The sequence below is a fragment of the Pseudophryne corroboree genome, chromosome 8 (assembly GCF_028390025.1).
Source record: "Pseudophryne corroboree isolate aPseCor3 chromosome 8, aPseCor3.hap2, whole genome shotgun sequence".
In the NCBI taxonomy this organism is placed as follows: domain Eukaryota; kingdom Metazoa; phylum Chordata; class Amphibia; order Anura; family Myobatrachidae; genus Pseudophryne; species Pseudophryne corroboree.
This window is the reverse complement of record NC_086451.1, coordinates 333,002,234-333,024,577: the sequence shown is the minus strand read 5'-3', so window position 1 is coordinate 333,024,577 and position 22,344 is coordinate 333,002,234. Positions and strand designations below refer to the sequence as shown.

General features: G+C 47.2%; 1 protein-coding gene and 1 long non-coding RNA gene across 5 annotated transcripts in view; one reads left to right on the top strand and one right to left on the bottom strand.

Annotated features, from left to right (window-relative positions):
- Positions 1-22,344, bottom strand: part of MCF2 (MCF.2 cell line derived transforming sequence) — a 360,378-nt gene that overhangs the window by 192,886 nt on the left and 145,148 nt on the right. For all 4 annotated transcript variants that reach the window (XM_063937419.1, XM_063937417.1, XM_063937415.1 and 1 more), the window contains exon 4: positions 9,132-9,222. In XM_063937419.1, the coding sequence (XP_063793489.1) occupies positions 9,132-9,222 (91 nt within the window). The remainder of the gene's footprint in view (positions 1-9,131; positions 9,223-22,344) is intronic.
- LOC134949067 (uncharacterized) overlaps positions 17,323-22,344 on the top strand; it is a 42,812-nt gene continuing 37,790 nt past the window's right edge. Inside the window, exons 1-2 of the long non-coding RNA XR_010183094.1 lie at positions 17,323-17,403; positions 19,846-19,884. This is a non-coding gene — a long non-coding RNA (uncharacterized LOC134949067). The remainder of the gene's footprint in view (positions 17,404-19,845; positions 19,885-22,344) is intronic.

The following is a 22,344-nucleotide window of genomic DNA, read 5'->3' as shown; positions in this document are numbered from 1 at the left end:
AGTTTGTCTCTCTTCTGTGAATGTCTTCCAGGTTCCAGCTCCTGTCTCCAGACTTCTGCTATAGAGACCCGCACCAGCATTCCATCTGCGGTGTAGCCTGACTCTCCGATCCATTCTGGACTCACCTGTTTCCAGCTACAACATCACCTGCTTCCAGCTCAGCTTCCAGTAGTGTACAGCTTCTCTTAAAGGGCCGGTGTCCTTTCTGCAGTTTACCACTCTCCACCGGTATTATTATTTCTCCGCTCTCAAATTCTACATTTCATCTATATTGCATCGCTCTCAAGTTCTATTTATTATTTAACTGGTTCCAGCCAGTATCCACTCCGTGCCAACACCTGTCTGGTTCTAACCAGTACCCACAGCAGCATTTTATCTACAGCAGTCCAGCTTTCCCTGGAACACCAGCTGGTACGACCCTGGGCTATCCTCATTTCTACAGTTGAGCCTGGTAAGGACTTTCCAACTTGCAGATAACAAGAACTGTCTCATACCACCAGAGCTCTGTGGCCCCTGCCACCCTGTAGTACCCAGGAACTGTATTATTATTTCTCTGCTGATTTTTATGTTACTTTTTACTGCTACTGTGATGCATGGAGTTTGTCATAAATAAATATCATTGACTTTTACTCAAGTTGTCGTGGTCACGCCTTCGGGCGGTTTCTCTTCATGTTACTTACATGTCTAGGGGTCTGATACAACCTCCCAGGTTCCGGTACATCTCAGCCCCTACAACTGAGGCTGCCTTCCGTCAGCTCAGGCCCTCAGTTGTGACAGTAAGCACTGACCAAATGAATCCAGCCGGAGACCAGGATCAAGCGGCCAGGCCGATGCAAGAACTGGCAGCCCGACTTGAACATCAGGAGGCTGCACAGGGCCACATCATCCGCTGTCTCCAGGATCTCTCTACTCGGCTGGATGGGATTCAGACAACTCTCCGTGGTTCAGGCGCATCTAGGGCGTCAACCACAGTGACTCCAACTATAACCCCACCCACCTTACCCGTTTCTGCTCCACGTCTTCATCTTCCAACGCCAGCAAAATTTGACGGATCTCCAAGATTCTGCAGGGGATTTCTCAACCAGTGTGAGATTCAGTTTGAGCTACAACCTGGCAATTTTCCCAGTGACCGTACAAAAATTGCCTACATCATCTCTCTTCTCAGTGGCTCAGCCCTTGACTGGGCATCACCGTTATGGGAGAGGTCCGACATCCTGCTATCTTCTTACACTGCATTCGTGTCAACATTCAGGCGCATCTTCGACGAGCCAGGCCGGGTAACTTCAGCTTCGTCTGAGATTCTCCGTTTACGCCAGGGATCACATACTGTAGGACAATATCTTATACAGTTCCAGATCCTGGCATCTGAACTGGCATGGAACGACGAGGCCCTGTATGCTGCATTCTGGCATGGTTTATCCGAGCGTATTAAAGATGAGTTAGCTACCAGAGACTTACCCTCCAAGTTAGATGAGCTAATCTCACTTTGTACAAAAGTTGACTTACGTTTCAGAGAGAGAGCAACTGAGCGTGGAAGATCATCTGCTCCAAAATCTTCTGCTCCTCCTCCTCGCCAACTGTCACCAACTAAAGATGAACCCATGCAAATTGGTCGTTCCCGTTTAACTCCTGCTGAGCGCCGAAGACGTCTCTCTGAGTCTCTTTGTCTGTATTGTGCAGCTCCGTCTCACACTATTAATGCCTGTCCCAAACGTCCGGGAAACTCCAAATCCTAGCTCGCCAAGGAGAGGGCCGGCTAGGAGTAATGATCTCCTCTCCATCTCCTCAAGATTGTAATCTCCCAGTCTCGCTTCAAGTTGCTCAACGTTATCAGAACGTCATTGCCCTCCTGGATTCCGGAGCAGCTGGGAACTTTATTACCGAAGCCTATGTTAAACGGTGGTCCCTACCCACCGAGAGACTTCCTTCCTCCTTTTCCTTAACTGCCGTGGATGGCAGTAAAATTTTTGATACAGTTATTGCTCTAAGGACTCTACCAGTTCGTCTGAGAGTGGGAGTTCTTCATTCCGAACTTATTTCACTTTTAGTGATTCCAAGTGCCACACATCCTGTGGTCCTGGGCCTTCCATGGCTCCGTCTTCACAATCCTACAATTGATTGGACGACTACGCAAATCCTGGCATGGGGTTCCTCCTGTGCTGAGACATGTTTGTTTAAAGTGTTGCCTGTCTGTTCTTCCTCCCCCAGGTCGTCTGATGTTCCACCTCCTCCATATCAAGATTTCACGGATGTGTTCAGTAAAGCTTCTGCTGATATCCTTCCTCCTCATAGAGAATGGGACTGCCCGATTGATCTCGTTCCAGGGAAGGTTCCACCTCGAGGCCGAACTTATCCGTTGTCTCTGCCCGAGACGCATTCTATGGAGGAATACATTAAAGAGAACCTAGCAAAGGGGTTCATTCGACCTTCTTCTTCTCCAGCCGGCGCAGGCTTCTTTTTTGTAAAACAGAAAGATGGTGGTCTGCGGCCGTGCATCGACTACAGAGGTTTGAACGACATTACCATCAAGAACCGCTATCCTTTACCCCTGATTACTGAGCTCTTTGACAGAGTTAGCGGAGCTACCATCTTTACAAAGCTGGACTTGAGAGGTGCATACAATCTCATCCGGATCCGTGAGGGTGACGAGTGGAAGACCGCATTTAACACCCGTGACGGACATTATGAGTACCTCGTCATGCCCTTCGGATTGAGCAATGCTCCAGCTGTCTTCCAGCATTTCGTCAATGAGATCTTCAGAGACATTCTATACCGTCATGTCGTGGTCTATCTAGATGATATCCTCATTTTTGCCAACAATTTAGAGGAACATCGTTTTTGGGTAAAGGAGGTTCTGTCCCGTCTCCGTGTCAATCATCTCTATTGCAAATTAGAGAAATGCGTCTTTGAAGTCAAGTCCATTCCGTTTCTAGGGTACATTGTGTCCGGTTCCGGACTAGAGATGGATCCTGAGAAACTACAAGCAATCCAGAATTGGCCGGTACCCTTAACCCTCAAAGGGGTCCAGAGGTTCTTAGGGTTCGCCAATTATTACCGAAAGTTTATACGAGACTTTTCCACCATTGTGGCGCCTATTACTGCTTTCACCAAGAAGGGTGCTAACCCGTCCAAGTGGTCTGAAGAAGCCATGCAAGCTTTTCATCTTTTAAAACAGAGGTTCATCTCTGCGCCTGTCCTGAAACAGCCTGACATCGACTCTCCTTTCATCCTAGAGGTGGATGCCTCCTCCGTTGGAGTAGGAGCGGTGTTATCTCAGAGGGCTAAAGATGGCCATTTACATCCTTGCAGTTTCTTCTCACGGAAGTTCTCCCCAGCCGAGCGCAACTATGCCATTGGCGACCAGGAGTTGCTAGCCATCAAGCTCGCTCTAGAGGAGTGGAGATATCTGTTGGAGGGAGCTTCTCATTCAATCACCATCCTTACAGACCACAAGAACCTTCTATATCTGAAAGGCGCACAATGTCTCAACCCTCGTCAGGCCAGATGGGCACTTTTCTTTTCCAGGTTCGACTTTAAACTCCAGTTCTGTCCGGGCTCTCAGAATCGCAAGGCCGATGCCCTTTCCCGCTCATGGGAGCAAGAAAATGAGTCAGAGTCTTCAGACAAGCATCCTATTATAAATCCGTTGGCATTCTCCACGGTAGGGATGGACTCTACGCCCCCATCAGGGAAAAGTTTTGTGAAGCCGACACTAAGGAAGAAGCTCATGCATTGGGCCCATGCTTCCCGCTTTGCCGGACATACAGGTATCCAAAAAACCCTGGAGTTTATCTCTAGGTCCTATTGGTGGCCAACTCTGAAAAAGGACGTTTTGGAGTTTATTGCATCTTGCCCAAAGTGTGCTCAACATAAAGTATCCCGCCAGTCGCCTGCGGGGCAACTGGTTCCACTATCTGTTCCCCGTCGACCATGGACCCATTTGTCGATGGATTTTATTACAGATTTGCCCATGTGCAACAAGTTTAATACCATCTGGGTGGTAGTTGACCGGTTCACCAAGATGGCACACTTCATTCCTCTCACCGGTCTTCCGTCAGCTTCCAAGTTGGCTCAAGTATTCATACAAGAGATCTTTCGACTCCACGGTCTTCCAGAAGAAATTATCTCAGATCGAGGAGTTCAATTCACAGCCAAATTCTGGCGAAGTTTATGTCAAGCCCTCCAAGTCAAGCTAAAGTTTTCCACGGCTTACCATCCTCAGACCAATGGTCAAACTGAGAGGGTGAATCAGGACTTGGAGTCCTTCCTCCGCATCTATGTGTCCTCCTCTCAAGATGACTGGGTTCAATTACTTCCCTGGGCCGAGTTCTGTCATAACAACCAGTATCATTCTTCATCTTCGTCAACACCATTCTTCACCAACTTTGGATTCCACCCTAAAGTCCATGAGTTCCAACCGCTTCCAGCAACTTCTGTTCCCGCAGTGGATATCACCTTGCATCAGTTTGCCAATATCTGGAAGAGCGTACGATCAGCTCTGCTCAAGGCATCGTTCAGGTACAAGAAGTTTGCGGATAAGAAGCGTCGAGCAGTTCCTGCTCTCAAGGTGGGTGATCGGGTATGGTTATCCACGAAGAATTTGAGGTTAAGAGTTCCCAGTATGAAGTTTGCACCTCGCTACATCGGTCCTTTTAAAATTGATCAAGTCATCAATCCTGTTGCTTACAGACTCCAGTTGCCTCCCTTCTTAAAGATACCCAGGACATTCCATGTTTCCCTGTTGAAACCGCTAATCTTGAATCGGTTTCATTCCTCACTTCCTCCAACTCCGAAAGTCCAAACTCAACGAGGCGTTGAGTATGAAGTAGCCAAGATCCTGGACTCACGTCACCGTTACGGTCAACTTCAGTATCTTATTGACTGGAAGGGTTATGGCCCTGAGGAACGTTCATGGACCAATGCTTCTGATGTCCATGCTCCTGCCTTGGTCCGGAGATTCCATTCCAAGTTTCCTCAAAAGCCAAAGAAGTGTCCTGGGGCCACTCCTAAAGGGGGGGGTGCTGTCACGATCCGGGTATCTGGACGCCATTTCTTACCTATCAGATGCCTCCTAAGGCTGGCTCAGCGCTCCAGGACCGGATCCCATCTGTTATCCTGATGTGCACATTCCCGCATCCTCTCCTGTCTCTCTGGACGCAGTCACAGTAACGCCTTATACATCTGGCATGGCGTCTCCCGCGGCCTCCGCCGCCGTCCCTGAGCTTCTGCATTCAGAGTGGCGATTACGTCAGCCGCGGCCTCCGCTGTGTCCGCGTGGTCGGATGTGCATCTGTCAGCCTGGCGTCTCCTGTCTCCGGTGGCCGGCGCCGCCATTACTGTTTTCCAGACCACATGGATTACAATCCAAACTTCCCTCCAAGTGTCTGCATGGGCGCAGCCATCTTGGATTCTGTCAGCTGATCATTCCTACCAACCCGTTGTCAGTTTTATTAATTTGCATAATTGTCTAGCCAATGCCTTCCTTGCTGCAGGTATAAATAGGTTGTGCCTGAGCAAGGAAGGCGTCAGTGCTTTGGTTGTCAAACCTAGTTCCAGTTTATCTCTCTTCTGTGAATGTCTTCCAGGTTCCAGCTCCTGTCTCCAGACTTCTGCTATAGAGACCCGCACCAGCATTCCATCTGCGGTGTAGCCTGACTCTCCGATCCATTCTGGACTCACCTGTTTCCAGCTACAACATCACCTGCTTCCAGCTCAGCTTCCAGCAGTGTACAGCTTCTCTTAAAGGGCCGGTGTCCTTTCTGCAGTTTACCACTCTCCACCGGTATTATTATTTCTCCGCTCTCAAATTCTACATTTCATCTATATTGCATCGCTCTCAAGTTCTATTTATTATTTAACTGGTTCCAGCCAGTATCCACTCCGTGCCAACACCTGTCTGGTTCTAACCAGTACCCACAGCAGCATTTTATCTACAGCAGTCCAGCTTTCCCTGGAACACCAGCTGGTACGACCCTGGGCTATCCTCATTTCTACAGTTGAGCCTGGTAAGGACTTTCCAACTTGCAGATAACAAGAACTGTCTCATACCACCAGAGCTCTGTGGCCCCTGCCACCCTGTAGTACCCAGGAACTGTATTATTATTTCTCTGCTGATTTTTATGTTACTTTTTACTGCTACTGTGATGCATGGAGTTTGTCATAAATAAATATCATTGACTTTTACTCAAGTTGTCGTGGTCACGCCTTCGGGCGGTTTCTCTTCATGTTACTTACATGTCCAGGGGTCTGATACAACCTCCCAGGTTCCGGTACATCTCAGCCCCTACAACTGAGGCTGCCTTCCGTCAGCTCAGGCCCTCAGTTGTGACACACTGGATGTATATCACAGAAAACTTGTACTAAATATTACTGTAGGTATGCACTTGTTATTAACTAACACTGTCTAAACGACATGTTGAAATACTTAAGTGTCCTGTAAATGCACAGCTCTGATGATGCAGGCGGCTTTACAGAGGAGACAGTGCCCAGCAGTCCCAGAATCAGCGCAGCTCTGTGTAATGGCACCCAAACGATGACAGGGAGTGAGGGAGAGAGAGAGATGCAGCTCCAGGGCGGGAACATCTGCTGTAGATGGCGCCTGGGGCTGGGGGAGGGGCTAGAGGTCAGCGCCATATCCCCTCTGCTGCACTTCACCACCGGGTACTATGGAGCCTGTAATAAACGGATTTTAGTAAATCCGACCTGTGCTCCCTGCTCTGGTGGATATAGTGTGGTCCCTGCACGGCCACAGTGTCCACGCCAGAGGCGCGGTCCGACTCCAGAGGCCGCATCCCGGATTGCGATTTCAGCGGGTCCCGCCTGGGGGACCCTCTTACCTCCTCCCTATCGTGCAGCCACGCGATCCTTGAGAGCAGAAGCGGTGTGTGTGCCTGAGAAGACCGGAGCGCCTCCGCTGTAAGTACCCGGCAACCAGGGCGCGGGAGTATACACCGCCGCTGTGGGAGGTGAAGGAGCTGCAGCATGATATGTCATATAGCATCAGTTGCCTATGCTGTGACCTTGAAGTCTTCTTTCTTCTTAGAAAAGCTCTTTTCAGGGCTGTCTAACGCAGCCCTCCCTGTTAGCTGCCTGCACTGCAGGCACCAACTTACAAATTGAGCTCCAGTGCCTGGAGGTGGGTATATAGAGGAGGCGGTGCAGTGCATCCTGAGAACAGTCAAAGCTTTAGCCTGTTGGTGCCTCGGATCAAAATCCAACTCTACACCCCGATGTTATTCCCTGTGGAATACCAGTGTTCCCCGCTGCAGAAAAGCTGGCACAATTCATCGCTGATAGTGATAACGGCTACTCTCAGAAGTGGGTGTAGAGGTGCGGTGCAGCTGCCTAGATGAGTCTAACTCTGAATAGATGAATAAATAAAACCGCCTATCAACTGCTCACCTCTTATGAGTACCTTAACAAACTGTTAGGAGTGAGAATGGTGTACAGATTAGTTTTACAGGTCTTTGTATTACCCTGGTTGTACCCTTTCACACCGGTACTGGGTCTTCCAGTGACCCGGGTCTTACGCCATTTAGTGGGCATCTGGAGATGATCTCCAAGAGCTACTGTCTCCGGCAAATCCATTTCTTTTTAGCGTTACCCGGGTCATCAAGACACGGGTCGCACCTTTTACACCTAAGCCGAGTTGACTACCTTGGTTGCAAGTCCCGAGAAAAATCCTACTGGGTGAGTGGGGATGCGGACCGGGGACTGTCAACCCAGGTAGACCCTTTCAGACATAAGCCGCAACCGGGTCGATGCGTCTTCACGCACAAAAACCCAGGTTTTTGGATTATGCTGCTTCATCGCTTGGAGAGTGATAAAATGGAAAGAGAAAAAGTACCAGCCAGTCAGCTCCTGTCATTTTTCAAACACAGCCTGTCACATGTTAGTTAGGAGCTGAGTGGCCGGTACTGTTTCTCTCTCTCCGTTTTATCACTCTCCAAGCGATGATGCATATAGCCAAGTCTAAAAGGGATGTATAGAAATAAAAATAAAATAGTGATGGGCTGTGAATGAATGAAAAAGCGAGTGAGGAATGCATTCACCTGAAATTTGTAAGTTCCTATCTTTTAACCACTTGCCTGGAATGTTTGCACCAGCTGAGCTTTCCCTGACACCAGCGACGGACTGGGGCTCAAAAACAGGCCGGGCATTTGTGAGCGTGTGCGCTCAGCACAGGGGCACGCCGCCACGATGTACGGGGTCATGCTGCGAGTCATGGGGACGTGGACTCGTTGCACGCCCCCATTTCCATGGAGAGCAGTGTGGGCGGCTGAACCAGAGAGCCGGAGGCTGCGCTGCACGCGGCCTTCTCGGCTCTCTGAGGGACCGGATCGGCCCACCTGCCCATCTGTTATTTGCCAGAAGTGCCAGATGTCCAGTCCGGCCTGCCTGCCACAGATGCATCTGAGGCAACCATGCCAGAGGCTCCAACTGGAAGCTAATCTTCCAGCCATTGCCGGGCTCAGCTCACCCTGCTGGCCCCTGCAACCCCCCCCCCCCACCCCCACCCCCGTCCCCCCTGCGTCCTCCTGCAGGCCAGGCTAAAGAAGGGCAGGCAACCCTAAAACGCCCAGGCTCAGGAAAACATCAGCCAATAAAGTTGTTAAAGAAAATTTTATCCCTTTGTCTGTGACTCAGAGTTCCTAATCTGTAAATGGTTGCTCCATAGATGATAGATGTAAATGATATATACCCCCGAGCTGCCAGCAATACATAAGTACAGGTTCGTTTTGCGCATCCACAGATGGTTTAATCTTAAAATGGAACATACTTCAATAGAAAACATTCACCACTTTTTTTTTTACACCTATTATATATAAAAACAATACACATTTATATTGTTTCCTTTCATTCTCCGGGGCCATTCGGCACACTTCAATTTTACTACTTCTATGAATGTTCAGTGGAACACTTTTAAAGGATTAGTTCAGAAACACAATAGTAGGTATAATCGCCCTCCACAATAACAACTGAACCTAGTATAAGAATTAGTTTAAAATGTTGATAAAAGTTGAAAATATCACTTTGGATGACTGTATTACCACATATTTGAGTTAGTTTTTAATGAGACGCTTTTGATATTTGCAGTAATAGTAATCATAAATATTAGGGTTGCAACTCACAGATAATCTCTGAAGAGTTAATTTTACAGACGTCCATGTATCCAGTCTTCTGTCCAATATGAGAATGAATTTAACATCACTTTCTTGCTTACTAGGAGAAATAATAATGATAAAAAACCTATATGAAGAAGTATCAACAACATATATGATAATTCGCTTAGAACAAAAATAAATTCTTAAAACTGTATTGGACAGATGCCATCAGATGTTATTATTAATTAAAAAAATTGTTATTACTGCAGCATTAATACGTTTGCCATATAACTGGCAACCTAAAAGTAACCTTTATTTGTCACACTAGCTACGTTGCCCGGGTTTAAATGTTCAAGTTATGAAGTTATCAATGAGTTGGATGTAGCTGACATTTTACAAATAATTAGCATTTTAGCAGCTCTTCCAACACACCCATGAGGTGGCTGCCCAGTGTCATTTTTGTTTTTGGGGTATTGCCAGTAGCCGTGTTCCCCAGCATTCCTTTCTGTTCAGTTTTCTAATCACTTTTACATCAAGAGATGGGTTTAAAGTTTTCCTTCTGTAACCAATGTTGCTATTCCAAGGCATTTGGGTACACAATATTTTTTGTCATCCCACCCACATTTCTATCAATTATTTTAGTTCATTGATTTATGATTATTTCAGTTAGTTATTTTAGGTAATTAAATGATGGTTATTTGTATCAGTAATTACAGTTCATGAAAGTTTTCACCCAAATCCATCCAGTGGAAGGCCCAGAACAGGCTCCCTGGGTCAAAGTTCTGTCTGGCATACACCAACGGGAGTTCTGACCAGGACCTCAACACTTTAGTATGTCTTCTTGGACCCAATGTTATCACTCTGTGATGTTTTTGTCCAAATCCATCACGTGGAAGGCCCAGAACAGGCACCCCGGGTCAAAGTTCTGTCCATTGTACACCAACAGGAGGTCTGACCGGGACCTCAACCACCTAGTATGTCTTTTGTGATCAAATGTTACCACTCTGTGAACTTTTCTTTTTTTTTTGAGAAAAAGTTTTTATTGAATTTTGAACTTTTAACAAGATATTCATAAGATATACATTACAGGTATCACACATTGGTACATATCGCATTCAACTGTCAAATAGCAGTGGCAGAGTATCTATCTATGTACAATATCGAGTGAGTAAAGAATCAAACAGGCACGCATGCCAATGTATAGAAAGCTGTCAATAGATAGTGTAATACATTTGGTGTGTACCATAGCTAAGGGCGAAGGAATATCTCTTAATGAAGCATTATAGCTTATAAAAGAAAAACAAAGAGTAAGTTTAAGATTAGAAGTAGAAGAGAAAAGAGGCAAGGAGGGGGAAGAGAAAAGAAGGGAGGGAGGATTGGGAAGGGAGGAAAGGGAGGAATGGTCGGGCGGTCCCAGTCGCCTGGGCAGTGCGTCAGATTATCCTCAGTTGGATAGGGTATTGTGATGGTTCCCATTATCTTATATGGTAGTTAGTGGAGGTTCAGCACCGTAGTGTGACGTCCAGGGTGACCACGTATTGCTAAAATTATCAGGGGTGTCGCGGAGAACCGCTGTAATACGTTCCAATCTATAGGTTTGCCATATAGCATTAATGGTAGCAGGGGTCGTGGGGGGTGACAGAGATTTCCAGTTAGCCGCGATTTGGCATTTGGCCGTATTTAAAATATGCTTAATTAGCTTTTGTTGGTGGCGAGGGGTGTGAGGTATTGGGCGAGAGAGCAGGGAATAGAGAGGAGACATCGGGATCGTCAATCCGAGGACCTTAAAGATAAGTCTATGGACCCTAGTCCAATATCCCTTAATTTGCGGGCAGTTCCACCAAATATGCAACAGGGTTCCGCGCTGGCCGCATTGACGCCAACAGTTATCCGAGCAGGAGGGGTAAATTGAAAGGAGACGCGATGGTACCAGGTACCAACGGTAATATAGTTTGTAGGCATTTTCTTTAATTCGGACCGAAATGGAGCTCGTGGAAATTTCTTGCCTGATCTCAGACCACTCATCTGTCGTCAGGGTTTCACCTACCTCCCGCTCCCACGCTACTTCGTGGGGTTCCTTCGGGGGCGAGTTGTGAGCTAATAAGATTTGATATATAGTTGAGAGTAAGCCTTTAGTTGATCGGCAGGTACAGCAGAGGGATTCAAAGCTCGTTTTACCTCCCACGGGCGGTGTTCCGGAGATAGAGGCAAAAAAGTGGCGTATCTGCAAGAATTGATAAAAGGTTGAGCGTGGGAGCGAGAAACGGGATTGTAAGACGTCAAACGTGGGGAACGTATGTAGCGGGGCGATGTCTAGAAGGAAAAGTGAGTTATGGCTGGTCCAGGACTCAAAAGCTAAGTGGTTCTCCCCTGGCGGGAATGCCGGGTTGTTCCACAGAGGGGTGAGTAGAGGGTGAAAGGAGCGTAGCCGGTAAAGACGTGAGCAAAGGTCCCATATGGCAAGGGTGAATTTCACTGTGGGCAACAGCGAGGAAGCTGGGGGACGGCTATTCGGTCGACACCAGAGCAAGCTGTAGGGGGAATATCTGTGGAGTGTGGTAGTCTCTAGTTGCGTCCAGATTCTGTGTCCAGGATTATCGTGCCAAAGGACACATGTGGTTAAGTGAGCAGCTCTATAGTATTTAAGGAGGTCAGGAACTCCTAGACCCCCTTCTAGACGATGCTTTTGGAGGATTCGCATCTTTACTCTGGGCTTTCGCCCTGCCCAGATAAATCTGGTGAGGTCTGCTTGAAGATTTTTAAGGATTGAGGTGGGGACGTGGATGGGAAGAGTTTGCCATAGATATAACAGACGGGGCAGTAGTGTCATCTTAACGGCCGTCATACGTCCAAACCAAGACAGAATGTATTTATTCCACTTTGTCATATCGTGTTTAATAGAGGTTAAGAGTCTGGGAAAGTTGGCAGCATAGAGACTAGAGTAGGACTTAGTGAGATAGATGCCCAGGTATTTGAGTTTATCAGCTCGCCAAGCACATGGGAAGGCGGCCTGTAGGAGTCGAAGATCTGGGTCCGCGACATGTAGGGCTAATATTTCGGTTTTGTCTGAGTTAATGTTGTAATTTGAAAATCTGCTATACGTAGCTATCTCCTCTATCAGATGTGGGAGGGAGGCAGGTGGGTCAGTCAGGGTGAGAATGACGTCATCGGCATATAGAGCAATTTTGTGATTGTGAGCTCCCGACATGACACCAGATATGTTACGGTTTAGTCTAATTCTAGCTGCCAACGGTTCCATAATAAGGGCGAAGAGTAGGGGGGAAAGGGGACAGCCCTGTCGGGTGCCGTTGCGTATGGGAAGAGGATCAGAGGAGAGGCCATTAATTAAGATAGAGGCTGAGGGGTTCTGATACAGCGAAGTAACGCCTTTATAGAAGGCGCCATGCAGGCCCATATTTAGGAGTGTTTGTTGTAGGAATGGCCAAGCTACCCTATCGAAGGCCTTTTCTGCATCGAGAGCCACGACCAGCGTCGGGAGAGACTTGTCTTGTGCCAACTGGATAAGGTCAATGAGGCGCCTGGTATTATCTGCGGCTTGTCTGGAGGGAATGAAACCGACCTGGTCGGGGTGAATGAGGGCGGGCAAGAATGGAGCAAGTCTATTAGCCAAGATTTTGGCGAAAAGCTTTAGGTCCACATTCAAGAGCGAGATGGGTCGATAGTTCTTCATCTCCATCGGGTCCCTGTCAGGTTTCGGAATGAGGATAAGGTTGGCCCTGGTGGTGGCTGCATCGAATGAGTCCCCATCTAGGATTGCGTTAAACAGAGATTGGAGCATGGGGAGCAAAGAGGTAGTGAATTTTTTATAATATAGAGCGGTGAAGCCATCAGGGCCAGGGGCTGCGGTGCGGCGTAACTGCTGAATGGCCACTGAGATTTCCTCTGTGGAAATGGGGGCATTGAGTGTCAATATATCCGAGTCGGAAAGTTTAGGGAGTTTGCAAGTGGAAAGATAGTCTCGGAGTTTAGAGACGTGATCAGGATCTGCATCAAGAGTGGAAGGGAGATTGTACAAGGATGTATAATAATCCCGGAATTGGGCGGCCATTCGCGATGGATCATATGTGGCAGACCCGTCCGCACAGCGTAGGGATATAATGCGATTTTGAGTGCGTTTCGCTCTTAGTTTTTGGGCTAGCAGGGTGTCAGCCTTATCAGATTTCTCATAGAACCTTTGGCGTGCCCATAAGAGTGCCTTGACTGCCTTTTTGGTGAGGATTTGGGATAGCTGACCTTTAACTGCTAGGAGTTTGGAATATGTTTTCTTTCTGGGGCGGCGCTGATGCAGAAGGGTCAAGGCGGCAAGTTCTGTTTCTAAAACTCGGATCCGTTGGGCTTCAGTTTTCTTTTGGGCAGCCGAAAGGCTTATAAGGTAACCTCGGATGGTGGCCTTATGTGCTTCCCATATTAGGGAGGGAGAGACGTCAGGAGTCGCATTTTCCGCATAATAGTTAGCTAAGGCGGTGGCAATATCAGCTACGGTGCATTTTTTAAGCAGAAGAGCTTCATTTAGCCGCCAGAATCTGGTGGGGAGGGGTGAAGAGGATGAGATCTCGAACAAAACAGCGGAGTGGTCCGACCAGGAGATAGGGAGCGTCTGGGCACTGAGGGGTTTACGAGTAGTGTCTCGGTCGACGAACATATAGTCTATGCGGGTATAGAGGTCGTGGGGCGGGGAGTAGTGAGTGAAACCCTTCGCTGAGGGGTACAAGGTCCTCCAACTGTCATACAGGTTATATAGTGTTAAATGCGTCTGCAGACGCTTGGCTAGTTTGGCGGGAGTAGAAGTAGTAGGGGCGGGGCGAGATCTGTCAAGGAGTGGATCCAGCGTGACATTGCAGTCTCCACCAATTATAATCGTGCCCGTAGGAAGGCGGGATAGGCTGTCAAAAAAGGCTGTAAATAGAGAGCCCTGCTGCGCATTAGGGGCATATATGGAAGCCAAGATCAGGGGAGCTTGGTTATAGGAACATGAAAGGATAACGTAACGGCCCTGGGGGTCCAAGATAGTATCATGAACAGTTATAGGGAGGCCTCGACGTATCATAATAGCGGTTCCCCTTCGTTTGGTAGGCATGTTTGAATAATAGACATGTGGAAATTGTTTGCAGGACATAGAGGGGTGTGGGGGTTTAAAATGAGTCTCCTGAATTAGTACCACATCAGATTTTTGTCTGTTAAAGAATTGGATGGCCATGGCTCGTTTGGTGGGAGAGTTAAGGCCATTAGCATTAACCGATATAATTTTCAGGGTCATGGTGGGAAGAACTGTGGGTGACGCAAATAGAGGGGCGGGATGGGAGCGGTCCGACCATGGGGATGGAGAGGGGGAAAGGAGAAATAGAGACAGAGAGAAAAGGGGAAAGGGACTGTATGAAAATACAGAGGGGGAGAACCTTTTCCTGTAGAAGGGCAAGGTTTAACATTAAAAGGAAAAACGCCATCCTGGCGTATCCTTCGGGGGGGGGACGTGGCATTGTGACAGAACGATAAGTAGGGTAAGGAGGGGCATAGGGGAGGGAGAGGTTGTAATAGGAACGACCAAGTGACAGGGGGGAATAAAGGTAGCGAGGAGGATCGCATTATTGAGATAAATAGGAGTAGTGTGAGCGGTATAGATATGATGAGGGAGAAGGATAAAGCATGCAATGGTGTCGGATACTAAACCAACATCGGTCCTACCAGGAGACTATGAACAGTAACAAATGAGCGCCACGCTAATCATAGGCCAACATGAACAAACATGAAAACAGACTATAGAAATAATAAAAACATAAATAAAATTTGAAAAAAGAAAACAGCTTGACGCTCACGCGTAGCCAAGTGGACCGCGCCGTCCGAGGCGTCGCAGTCAGTCGGCCACGCAGAGGGCCTGAGTAAATACATGTGATCACTTAGCGCGTCAAGGCAGTAGAGTATGCAGATTAGGGTATTCAGCAACTATACGTATCACATTTAACAAGGATTGTATCATGGGGTGCCTGCGAGCAGTCAAGTAGAGGACTACTCCGGGGCCGGGGCCCTTGGGCTTGAGATTAAGGGTGACATCTGGTCTTGGGTCAAAATCGACATCAGTCTAACCAGGAGATTATGAATAATAACAATAACAAGTGTGCACCATGTTAATCATAAACCAACATGAACAGACATGATAACATACTATAGAAGTAAAAATAAATAAATAAAAGAAAAAAGAAAAACTATTTGACTCTCACGCGTAATCAAGTGGACAGCACCGCCCATGGCGTCGCAGCGACTCGGCCACGCGGAGAGCCTGAAAAACATATATGAAAACATGGCAAACCGAAGTATGAAGGCCTTCATACTATAGAAATAAAAAATAAAAATAAATAAATAAGACAAAAATATAAATGGAGAACTATTTGACTCTCACGCGTAACCAAGTGGAGAGCACCGCCCATGGCGCCGTAGCCAGCAGGTCACACGTAGAGCCTGAAAAACGTATATGAATACGTGGCGAACCGAGGTATGTAAGCTTTCAGTAATTATTGAGTGTACATTTAACACGGGTATCTGAAATCTTTCAAGTAGAAGACCATTCCGGGGCTGGGGCCCGTGGGCTTGAGATTGAGGGTGACATCTGGTCTTGGGTTGATTCAGGAAGATCTTCAAAAATGCCAAAAGTTTTAAGTAGATCAGCTCCTTGCGTTGGTGTCTTGACTGTGAAAGTCTTCCCATTCTGCGTTACCTGCAGTGAGAAGGGGAAGCCCCACTTATATTTTATGGAGTGGGCTCGGAGAACCTTGGTAATATGTGCTAGGTCTCTGCGCTTCTTGAGTGTAGAGGGGGCAAGGTCCTGGAACAGCTGTAACTGGGAGCCCGCATAAGACACCGTCGTTAGACCTCTAGCCGCCAGCATGACCCGCTCTTTGGTGGCGTAGTAATGAAAACGTATAATGACGTCTCGTGGCGGTTGTGTCGGAGGCGGTCTAGGGCGGAGGGCCCTGTGGGCTCGGTCTAGCTGGAGAAGGGCCTCGGGGACATCCGGCGTCAGTTGTAAAAAAAGGCTCTCCAGATACTCAGGGAGAGAGCTGGGGGACACATTTTCAGGGATGTTGCGGACTCGGATGTTATTCCGACGATTGCGGTTGTCCATATCCTCTAGTTGTTCTTTGTACGCTTCCATATCTGCCCGAATATCCAAAAGTTCCTGTTCCACCACCGTTTGAAATTGGCAGACGTCGTCCACTTTGCGCTCTAGTGTATCTGTGCGGGAGCCCAAGTCGGCTATTTCGGATCTGAACTCAGTTAAAACCGACCTCATTTCTGACTGAATCGTTTTTGTAACGATAGCCACCACATCCTGAGTGGTCAATGGGCTGCTGGAGGTGGCGATGTCAGCTGGATCAAAGGATTGTTCAGTTGATGGGGAGCTCCGGGTGGAGGAGCCGGACTTCTCCCAAGCACGCAGGATACTAGCTTTAGGTATCTGAGAGTTCTTGCGGTTTTTTTGCGACATTGTAAATAGGGCGCTTTGTACCAATGTAATAGAATAATGCAATATGTATGGCAGAGCCCCCTGTCACTTCGTGGTCGTTATGCTTAAGGGGCCATGAGCTCTATGAGGCTCAGCGAGCGGGGAGAGAAATTTGGTTTGGTAATGGAGTGCAGGTCACACTTGCAGGTCGCTCTTGCGATGGGTAGGTGGGGTGAGGGCTATCCAAGCACCTGCACTGTGGGACCGCAGCTTTCCTCGTAGTTAGCGAGGGGAGGGTGGAGGGTCGGTGGTTCCGTGCCTCCAGGGCGCGGGCACTCCCCAGGAATCCAGGTTAGGATGCCGTGTCGTAGGAGGTCCAGGGGTCCTGTGTCGTTGGCTTCAGACAGGTTATTACTCGTGGGGGTGGAATAGAGGAGACGCGGGTCCCGCAATAAGCAGCGGGCCGCGAGAGGGCTCACCCGTCGGGTCCGGTGGTGTCTAGGGGCCGCTTTGTCTGTCAGCAGGCAGTGATGATGGCCGGTGACCTCAGTGGGGTTCGGCAGGCAGGAATCAGTTTGGCATCACCCCACAGCTCCAGACACCCCCACAGGCAGTGGGGAGTGAGTGAGCTTTAGTTAATATAACAGTCCTGGATGTGATATCAATTTGGTGAGGTGTGGAGTTGTGAGCCAGATAGCTCAGAAAGGGCTCTCTATGTGGGCAGCCTGTGTGTACTGTAACTTTGAATCCAAGATGGCCGCCGCAGCTGTGACAGGCTGGAGGATGTCTCCTTGTGTGTGGAGCCCGTGGGTCCCTGGATGATTCCCTCCCTATAACCAGGTACCTGAGGGTCTTGGGGAGGTCTCCAGACTGCTGTGGGGTCCAAGGGGTGTCCGTAGGGCGCGTCCCGGGTCCCTCTGCGGCCGCGCGCCGCTCTGGAGCTTCCCGCCGGGCCTCCTCCAAACTCGAGGCCCCGGCTTCAGTGGTTGGCATAGGCCGCAATGCCGGATTCGTCCGCTGTATGACAGCGCTGTCCAGGGACGCACAGCAGGGCACTCTCCTGCGGCAAATACCCCACCTGGGTGTGTTTCACTCCAGGTTTGGCTGTGGATAAGGGGTATATTTGGGTTTATCCTTGGGAGCTCCTCCGCAGCACGTCTGCTCCAGGATACAGCTAGGCCACGCCCCCCCACTCTGTGAACTTTTCATCCAAATCCATACCATGGAAGACCCGGAACAGGGTTCTAGGTCAAAGTTCTGCCCAGCGTACCCACGCCGTGAGGTCTGACGAGGACCCCAACCACTCCATTAGGCATCCCAGACCAGCTACCACCCCTCTGTGAAGTTTCATCGAAATCCATCCAGTGAAAGGCCCAGAACAGGTTCCCCAGGTCAAAGTTCTAACTGGCACATTCTGCCGTGAGGTCTGACCAGGACACCAACCCCCCTAAAACCTGTCCAGGATCCATCTTGACCGCCTGGTGTTTGTTTCATCCCAATCGGTGCAGGGGTGTCCGAATGCATAACCGGACAGAAAGACAAATTAATTTGGCGATATGCGCACACTCTATATAAATGGGGAGGGCAGGATGCCTGTACTCCGTTATGGTTCAATAGTGCATACACTGAGCTGTACAAGATATCATCAGATAATATATGGATTACTAAGGGTGTAATATCACTGAATCAACTGTATCATGGAGGAGTGCTCAAATCTTTTCAGCAATTGAAAATCAAATTTGATATACCTAACACTGCTTTGTTTCTGTATTTCCAGCTTAGGCATGCTGTGCAGACCCGTTAAAGCGCTGCTCACTTCTCTTAGCTGAAAGGGAAAAATATCTATCCTATATACTGCTCTGTACAATAGATTTAGCCCTGATCAGTTGAATGGTCTTCGTATTAAGTGGGAAACTGATTTGGGACCTTTGTCCCAAGAGCAGTGGCTCCAAATTATAGGCTCCCTTAAATACACTACGCCATGTACAAGATATAAGCAAGTCTTTTTTTATATTCTGCACAGGGTGTATCGTACTCCTGTCACTGTGCAAAGAGCTGGTCTTAGGGATAATTCTTGCTGCCCTAGGTGCCAGGATGCCAATGCCGGATTCTGGCACTTGCTATGGGATTGCCCTGAAATTTCCCTTTTCTGGAGCAAGGTGTGGTGTGATGTAACCATGACTGCTCCATCCCTCCCTACATTAGATCCTGGTATATGCCTGCTTGGATTAGATCTTGAGGAAACACACTCTATCTTGATGTACAAATATGTCCTATGTCTCACTACGTTAGCAAAGTTTGTTATTGCTAGGGTTTGGTTCTCGGCTGACATACCTAGGGTGTAGCAATGGAGGGCATTGGTGAACGATGTAATTCAGCATGAGAGACATATGTATAAGATACGAGGTTCCACCTCTCAATTTACGGAGAAGTGGGATCGCTGGTGTAGCTCACGGCTGGGCAGACCGCTATTATACACTTGAGCATTTTCTTAATGGTGTTATTTACCCTGGAACTGTATGTGTAATGATTTGACACGCACACCAATATTGGAACTAAATCTGTTTATTGATGCCAAGTGTTACAGTTAATCTTACTGTTGTTGTCTCTTATGTAAATGTTTGTATGTTGCAAAACTCAATAAAAAAAATACTTGATTTAAAAAAAGACAAATTAATTTCAGATGTAAGACTAGACAAAAATAATACACATTTACAAAGCAGCACTCTAGATTCTTCTGTGCACTAACATAACCAATAAAAGAAGGAGGGGTTACAAAGATAATAACCTGTTACATATACGGATGTAGGAAAAAATTAATAGGCTAGAAGTCTATGAAACACAAAGAGATCAATTCAATGACAGGTGATATCCTTAATCATGGCAGATAACACCCCAGAGTGATGTGAGCACATATATTACAAAATAGAAATAGAAATATAATTTTATTACAGAAGGCAAGTAAATGAATATTTACTCTGAACACCTTGGCACCCAAGGGTTTAAATGAATCCCTGTGATTACAGTGTTTTCTATGATGGGAGACTGTACAATGGCTAAATCACCCAAAGGTGGAGCATTTACCATTGAGTTTTACCCATTATATTGTAGAGGGGGCTCACATATATAATTAGTTAAATAGCAGGATATGATATTGCTGTATGTTTTAATTATGTATTTGTAATGTGTGTATTGTTAATTGTTTGTGAACAACATAATTGTATATGGGGGAAAGCATTTGTTTCCTAACAACCGCTGATGGTGTTGTCACTCCTCTCACAGGCAGGCGGCCACGGAGGTCAGAAGGCTGGCGTCCTGCAGGTGAGTATGGTTGGCTGCTAATGACATTTTTTTCTCTGATTTTTAACTCTTTCCTAACCTTTACACACAGAAGCCTGCATGGATCTCACTGTTCTGTGCAGGCTTCTGTCAAACTTGCATGCGTTTACCAACAAATAAACTTGCATGGACTAGCATTTATAATAGCCTCAAACTCACAAATTCACAGGCTATTACATTTGCGAGTTGTGGGACAAACTCGCACCTAAATATTGCATGATTCGCAAATTTACTTGCACCCTATTACATTTGATCCCTTGCCTCTGTGATTTGTGATTGATGAATAATTGCTTATTCTTATGTACTTTATGCCGAGATATTCATTATTTTTTTTCTTACTGCTTTACTTTGCTTATTGTTATGTTTGTTTTGTTTGATGCTATAAAATCAATAAAAGATTACTCAATCAAAAACAAAAAAAACAAATAACTAATAAAATGTTAAGGTGCATACACGCTTGCTGAGAAAATAAGTGACATCGCTAATTTTCACCCTTCCTGAATGGCGTTGCTCATTTTCTCGGCAAGTGTGTATGCTGCCAGCGGCGATCGATGCGCGGCCCCGCTGGTCATTAACGCCCCTTGCTGTTGGCCGTGCAGGCAGCTCAATCTGGACTGTCATCCAGTAGCTGCCTGCACGGCCCGGCCGCTGCATGACGTCACTGAGCGATATGAACGGCCCAGGAGGGGAAAACACTAGGCAATGTCGCTCATAGAGCACGTCGCCTAGTGTGTACCCACCTTCATTTATAATTAGATGAGCTGATATACCTGTTTGGATTAGTTTGTTATTAATTTTATTTCGTGATTTCAAAATGTTACGTATCCTGTTACATATCCTTGTAGTGATTACTGACAAACAAATAACTGGTATGATTATTACATGAAATTACTTATTTGCTTGGAACATTACAAGAATTTCTAATATTATGGGGATAATAATTTCCTAATGTACGTATACAGTTTACTTAGGTTGGTCTAGATACTGTGTATTTTAAATGGTGGTTTAAGTGAAGGCTTTGCATAACTTGTGCGATTTTAGCTTGTGTTACTACAAGAATAGTATACCGAAATATAACATTAGTTCTTACCTAATATAAACTTGGTGACATTTTCACAGACTAAAAGCATTAACCAGATATCACAATGTAAACATTTCCTTTTAAAAATAAGATTTTACTTACCGGTAAATCTATTTCTTGTAGTCCGTAGTGGATGCTGGGGACTCCGTAAGGACCATGGGGAATAGACGGGCTCCGCAGGAGACATGGGCACTTTAAGAAAGAATTTAGATTGTGGTGTGCTCTGGCTCCTCCCTCTATGCCCCTCCTCTAGACCTCAGTTAGAGAAACTGTGCCCGGAAGAGCTGACAGTACAAGGAAAGGATTTTGGTAATCCAGGGCAAGATTCATACCAGCCACACCAATCGCACCGTATAACTTGTGATAAACTTACCCAGTCAACCGTATGAACAACAACAGAGCAACAGGTCAACCCTGATGCAACCATAACATAACCCTTATTTAAGCAATAACTATATACAAGCATTGCAGAAGAAGTCCGCACTTTGGACGGGCGCCCAGCATCCACTACGGACTACGAGAAATAGATTTACTGGTAAGTAAAATCTTATTTTCTCTAACGTCCTAGTGGATGCTGGGGACTCCGTAAGGACCATGGGGATTATACCAAAGCTCCCAAACGGGCGGGAGAGTGCGGATGACTCTGCAGCACCGATTGAGCAAACACAAGATCCTCCTCAGCCAGGGTATCAAACTTGTAGAACTTTGCAAAAGTGTTTGAACCTGACCAGGTAGCCGCTCGGCAAAGCTGTAATGCCGAGACCCCTCGGGCAGCCGCCCAAGAAGAGCCCACCTTACTAGTGGAATGGGCCTTAACTGATTTTGGCAGCGGCAATCCAGCCGCAGAATGAGCCTGCTGAATCGTGTTACAGATCCAGCGAGCAATAGTTTGCTTTGAAGCAGGAGCACCAAGCTTGTTGGAAGCATACAGGATAAACACAGACTCTGTTTTCCTGACCGTTCTGGCAACATAAACCTTCAAAGCCCTGACCACATCAAGCAACTCGGAATCCTCCAAGTCAGTAGTAGCCACAGGCACCACAATAGGTTGGTTTATATGAAAGGATGAAACCATTTTCGGCAGAAATTGTGGACGGGTTCGCAATTCTGCTCTATCCGCATGGAAAACCAGATAGGGGCTTTTATGTGACAAAGCCACCAACTCTGACACACGCCTAGCCGAAGCCAAGGCTAATAGCATGACCACCTTCCACGTGAGATATTTCAACTCCACCGTTTTGAGTGGTTCAAACCAGTGGGATTTCAGGAAACTCAACACCACGTTAAGATCCCAAGGTGCCACTGGAGGCACAAAAGGGGGCTGAATATGCAGCACTCACTTTACAAACGTCTGAACTTCA